The sequence below is a fragment of the Anopheles stephensi genome, chromosome 3 (assembly GCF_013141755.1).
Source record: "Anopheles stephensi strain Indian chromosome 3, UCI_ANSTEP_V1.0, whole genome shotgun sequence".
In the NCBI taxonomy this organism is placed as follows: domain Eukaryota; kingdom Metazoa; phylum Arthropoda; class Insecta; order Diptera; family Culicidae; genus Anopheles; species Anopheles stephensi.
In genome coordinates, this window is record NC_050203.1 from 38169690 (window position 1) to 38175689 (window position 6000).

At 48.7% G+C, this 6000-nt stretch overlaps 1 protein-coding gene across 15 annotated transcripts in view; it reads right to left on the bottom strand.

Annotated features, from left to right (window-relative positions):
* The window catches only part of LOC118511858 (CUGBP Elav-like family member 4), a 345265-nt gene extending 339700 nt beyond the window's left edge, over positions 1-5565 (bottom strand). For 5 of the 15 annotated variants that reach the window (XM_036055435.1, XM_036055423.1, XM_036055415.1 and 2 more), the window contains exon 1: positions 955-5561. In XM_036055435.1, coding sequence (XP_035911328.1) covers positions 955-961 — 7 coding nt within the window. In that variant the 5' untranslated portion in view covers positions 962-5561. Of the gene's footprint in view, positions 1-954 lie in introns of all 15 variants that reach the window. The other 10 variants (XM_036055439.1, XM_036055436.1, XM_036055428.1 and 7 more) reach the window with 4 other exon arrangements.
* Positions 5566-6000: the final 435 nt, after the last annotated feature.

Below are 6000 nucleotides of genomic sequence, written 5' to 3' on the forward strand. Positions count from 1 at the left end.
GTCAGCGTTGGAACAGGCCGAAGCGGAGGGGAGTGTTTTGATGACTGTATGTGTATGCATGGTCGTTAGCTTAGCGGGTAGCACCCGGTAAGGGTGAACGGGAGGCCTGGGGACCAGAGTTTGTCCCTGGGAAAAAGGCACATTAGAGTGGAGAGATGGATTTTCTCTCATTTTCCCACTCTCGGTGTCGTCGGTTCAAAGTCGCGGACGCGACTCAATGTTCATGTGTGTCTGTGTATGCGTGTGTGTGTGTGTGTGTTTGAGTCCTCCGGGCCCGTGCTTAGTTCGCCGAGACCCTCCCCCATAGAGAACGGTGAAAAACCATTTCAGAAGTCTACCCGAAGGACGAAGGAGGCTTGAGATGGGGCGAGCAAAACGAGCCTCGTCTATCCATCTCCTTCATGTCTCGGAATCGCCTTACGGTACGTACAATTTAGCACACTCAAACCGTCTGCTTACACTGGGAAAAAGCAAACGGAATCGTGGGCGGATGATGGTGTGTGTGTGTGTGTGTGTGTGTGTGTGTGTGTATATGTATATATGCGGTTGTGGTTTTGAGCGAGAGCAAAAAGAAATATCGTCCCGAGCGCTCTAGGTTTTATATTTATCAATAATTTAAAGGGCGATATATCGCGGCAAAGCGAAGACTGTAAAACATGGATGGCGCTACCCAGCTTTCTTCAAACAAGGCCAACCAATTGAAGTGCAAGTGATTCGGATTGTTCACTTTCGCTTGGAATAGCTGGCCCGGGGTTTTAACTGGGCTTTAAAGGGTAGGAAATTTAGGAGCTTTGGCTACGATTTAAAGCTAATGAAGTTGATGAACATTTCGTTAGAGAAATAAAATGTCTACTTAAGCTTACTGACAACCGTTAAAAATACACATACATTTTCTGGATACATTTTCGGGGATCGGGATCGGGGATACATTTTCTGGACGTTTCGATCACTTACCTAACATGTATGCAGAGTGCTTTGGGCGATCTCGAAACGCAATAAAGTGAAATTCGGTTTCGGCACTGGAAACGAAATGTCGGCGAGTTGAATGTGTGACTTCGACCTGAGCCGACAACACTGCTGGTGCTTTGTCGATTGATATCTATCGCAGCGCTACAGCCAACGATCTCTGCAAGCCTGCTGCTTGCTGCTTCCGGTTATTTCACAGCACTAGTACGATATGCGATTTCCCCGTAGAATATTTTCCACACCCTCTTGGTTTATGCCACCGCTCGCACCGGCTCACTCAGTCGCCGTCAGTTGCATCTATTGCTTCTTCCGGCTTGGTTCACTGGGGCAAAAGGAGACCTAAGCCAGTGGATGCTGTTAGAACTGTTGCCGAACGAACGAACGAAATCGAAAACCAGCAACGAAACACACCACACTCACTCGCTCGCTCACTCACGCCAGCCGACGATGACTTTTATGATTTCCAGAAAATATCATCAATATTTTCCACCACACTTGGCAATATTGCTCGCGGCGATATCACTTCGCACTTGGTTGTTTTCCACTCCACTGTGCTCCCGTTTCGGCCCGCGGCTTTAACACCTCAACTCGGGTCGCACGCTGTGCGGGATTGGCCACACTCACCGGCCAAGCTGCATCCGTGCTGCACAACCCTTTGCACAACCACCGGGAGATGGTGCTGGCAGATGGTAGATAAGTTGGTCGGCCAGAATAATAATATTTCTCCGATTTTACAGCAAAAAGGGTGGTGAAAATGAACACTCGGACACCAATATCTAGCGATCGGTAGTTGAGGGATTCCTTGCCCTAACCTTCTCACGCACGCACACAGAAAACACACACACTCTTACAGACACGGAACGGAAGCTTCAAACCAAAAATCAAACAATATATGCACCGACTCTCACACTTACACCGGACACCGGAAGTAAACGCGTTGTAAACTGCACTTAATCACACATACAAACTGACACGCACGCACCAACGTAAACACACTCACGTATTCACAACAAATACAGACGCACACTGGACTGGAGTTTGGATAATATCACAACGAACGAGGCGCGCGCGCGACGACCGGCTTTTCTTTCACACGTGCACTTTAAAATTCGAATTTTCCGACCCCACGAAGGCGGGTAATGGAAATTCCCGACACCCAGCTCGGGACGGGCGAAAGTGATGATATTGTTATTGCGGAACTATTATTAGAACCATCGAGCGGGATGTGTACTGTACGGTGGATTGTATGTGTGTGTGTGTGTGTGTGTGTGTAATGTATCTCGTCTTGTGCCACTAGTCACGTCCGCAGCAGGAAAAGCCTCCCGTGGGTGGGTTGATTTAAATTTTACCGAACGAAAATGCCGACGAGATCAGCATTCGCAAGTAAAGAAATTCCGATATGTGAAGAAGGTTGCCCGATTTGACGAACCGTAGATACACACGCGCACACAGATTCCCTCCGTCTGGGACACACAGGACACTGATATCACAAATATTTCCTATCACTTTGTTCAACCTCAGCGTGTTACTAGCGCCCGTTACGCCGAGGGCCTTGGGAAGCTCAAACCTCACTGCAGGACCCGGATACTCTCGGGAGATTCTTTTGCTTTTTATCCGACACGATCGATTTCTGGAAGCAGACGCGATAATGGGCCACACTCGACTCGACGACGTTACACGGAAGCACGGACACGCACACACGCGGATTACGGACGAATCGACCGAACCAAAAACAAAAAAACACCGAACCGGGAAAAACGGGAAAATCAATGTTCACACCGAAAAACGACCGACACTTCACTACACTCGTACACTTTGTTTTCTCGCAAATTTTCTTTCAAGCACACAGCTAACACTTTAATGCGTTACTGAAGCAGCATCTCGGCACGCGGGTTCCAAAGGCTTCGACGAAAGGCGAACCAGATAACGTTTTTTATTTTTTTTTTTGTTGTTGGGGGGCACACAATAACAATCGCGATGATAACAACAATCTCGGTTAAAGTTTACTGTATGCGTTACTAAATATGGGCCTCCACACTACCGGGAAGCGACACTACTGAGGGTTTCAATTTTTGATGCGTTGTTTTGATTAACTCTTTTCACCTGGCCCGAAAACCTCGACCCCAACAAATGCAGCTCTTTGCAGGCGGGTCTTTCTAGAGCAGCTGGGCATCCACTGGGTTGGGAAATTAGGGGCGAGGACGTGTGTGTATGTAATGACACTCGACTACCTCCAAGCTAATGCTAATGCCGGGACGAACGGGAAGCGAGCTTTCCTACGGACTGGTCCACACGAATCGGGAAGGGCGGGCTTTTGGGGTTTGGACCGATACAACAACAGATTAAGCGAAACGCAAAACGGAAATAGTTAGGCACTTTTTTGATGTGATGGTTGCGGTTATCTCCTGCTCAGCTTTGCGCTTTGTATTGGCTTTTGTTTTGCTTTGCTTATTAGGTTTCCTTTTTCTTTTGTTTGCGTTGGTGACTTTGGATAGCGACCCTGCTAATGTGTGTGTGGCTGCTTCTGCTGCTGCTAATACTAATTTTGTAATACTTTCTCTGCACCGACACCGGACGCACCGAGAAGCTCGAGGATCGCTGCACGCACGGTGGCGTGGAACGGTGCAGGCAGATCGGAAGAAAGGGAGAGCGATTGGGCCGAGCTCGTGTTTCACTTTCACCAACAACAACACTGTTCACTTGCCAACGCCGGCTTACGCAAAAACGCACGCACACACGTAGTGCACGGTAGTAGTAAACACACGCACACACCCGTTTAAAGTCAGCGTCACTTTGCGAGAAAAAAAACAATGCACACCGGAGCACGCGGAACTCGTTGCACACCGAATGCACCGAATGCAGGGATGCAGTCAATATATTACCGCTTCTCCTGCTGCTGCTGCTGCTGGTGCTGCTACTGCTGGTGCTGTTTATGCGGCCACTGGCTGACTGAGTGACTGACTGATTGTTGATTATTGACGGCAATGCATGCGGCCGTCTGCTCGCTCGTCTCGTCCCTCTCTCGCTCGACTCGTGCCGTCTCGCTCGCACGGCACAGTCAGTCAGACACAGATCGTCGTTCAGACGGAAAAGCCAGTCCACCACGGTGGACCACGGTTGCCTTTCGGTTCGGATGCAACGCTATCACGCACTCCAGCTGACACTGGCATCAACCCGGGACCGTTTCGTACGCCGGCGGATGGTTAGCTTTAATGTATCCTGTAGAGCTGTTCGGCCACTCTCTCTCGCTCTTTAAGCAGGGCTGACACGTGGCGTAAAGGCTGTTTTTAAGTGTCTTTGCTCGATTTCTATACGCTTACAGATGGGGCCGGCTCCTTACGCCTGCTTACGTCCTCTTTTCTAGTAAAGGTATTTCTGTATCGATTTTTTCTTCTCCCGTGCCTCTGGAGACTCTGGACGCTCCTTCTGGGTGGAAGTGGATGTGCTAATTTCGAAGGAAAGGCTCAAGCAAATGTTACCATCATCGTCATCTAAACAGCCAGCTTTACATACACACAAACGGTGACTAACATACACTTTTCGTAAACTATATAATCCCTGTAATGATTTTTCGATTGATTCAGAGCTCAGTGTTTGGTTTTTGAGTATGTGAGTGTTTGCGTGGATGAGATTTTCCCTTGACTTCCGATGCTTTTTACAAATGTTTACAGCTCCATCCGGTTGGCCGAACGCGGCAGCTCCACATCACTTGCCTTGTTGCTGTGCCGGTTGCGTTGCGATGGTTGGGTGATGATAGTTGGTGGTCTAGCCTAATTTATACATTGGTGGACATTGGTGATGTCGATTGATTTGCTTTTTTTTTGTTGCTGCTTCGTTTTACGTTAACGTTTCGGTTGGGCACTTCTGTTTACTGCTTCCTTTGGCGGGTGGCTTAAGGTTAAGAACTGCTCTCAACATGCTGTGCTTCTGCTCCTGCTGCTGCTGCTGCTGCTTCTGCTCCTACTCGGCATCGATCCGAAGTTCGGCACAATTTGTTTGTCTGCTGGCCGAGCACGCGTCCTTCACGTTCCTTCGACAGCCAGAGCGTTTACTTTCAAGACACCAAAACCAGTCTGCCTGATCCTTGTCCGGTCTGTGATGTGTGCTAAGAATTACTACGATACTTTCGCTGGCCAACGATGGTGCTGGTGCTGTCGACAAAAGTTGCTCTGGTGCTCTGATGTCTCTGACAGTGGCCTTTGCGGTGCGCTGATTTGCTCCGAGGTTACCGTTTTTAAAACCGCTTCACTGATGTACTACACAATCGTACGTGCGGCCTGTTATCCTCGTTCGGTGGCGTTTCTCCTCGTTTCTACACGTGGCACTATTGCTGGGGAGCAATTTTTGTTTTGTTTTACCAACTTGGCTTTCACGCGCGACACCTTAGCGAGATAGTGGTAATAGCAATAGTGTATTCGTAGTAATAGTAGCAGTAGTTGTAATAGTATTCACACAAGACCGGGGAACAAACAACAAACTTATGATTTGAACAACTAAATACGACGACGACGACAACAACGACGACGAGCACGACGACGACGACAACGACGATGACGATAACACACCCGTATCCTTGTTCCACGTTTCTTTCTCTGAAGTCAAAACAGTCCCAACCGGATCTAGGAACCTCTGCTCTTGCTACGGCATGCGAGTCCCGACGGCCACGTCCCGACGACCACGATGACGACGACGACGACGACCACGACGAACGGGTACCGAGAGGACGCTCACACACTCACGCTATGAGTGGGGTGGTTTTTTGGTGCACTGGATAGCTCACAGCCACCCAACGATACTTGCGAGTGTGCCGGCTGGATGTCCTGAAGAATCGTGAGCAACCGATACGATACGGTTCTGAGCATAATTGTTCATTCAACGCACTTTCACTCCACACCTATTTCCCTAGTCGGATAGAGCCTTGTGATTTGAGGAGTGTGAAAACGGTTATAAAACAGTGTACTGACTATCGGTTAACCACTAATCAATCAAACAGGATTCCTTGAACATTCAAAACAAACGATTCAAAATCAAGTG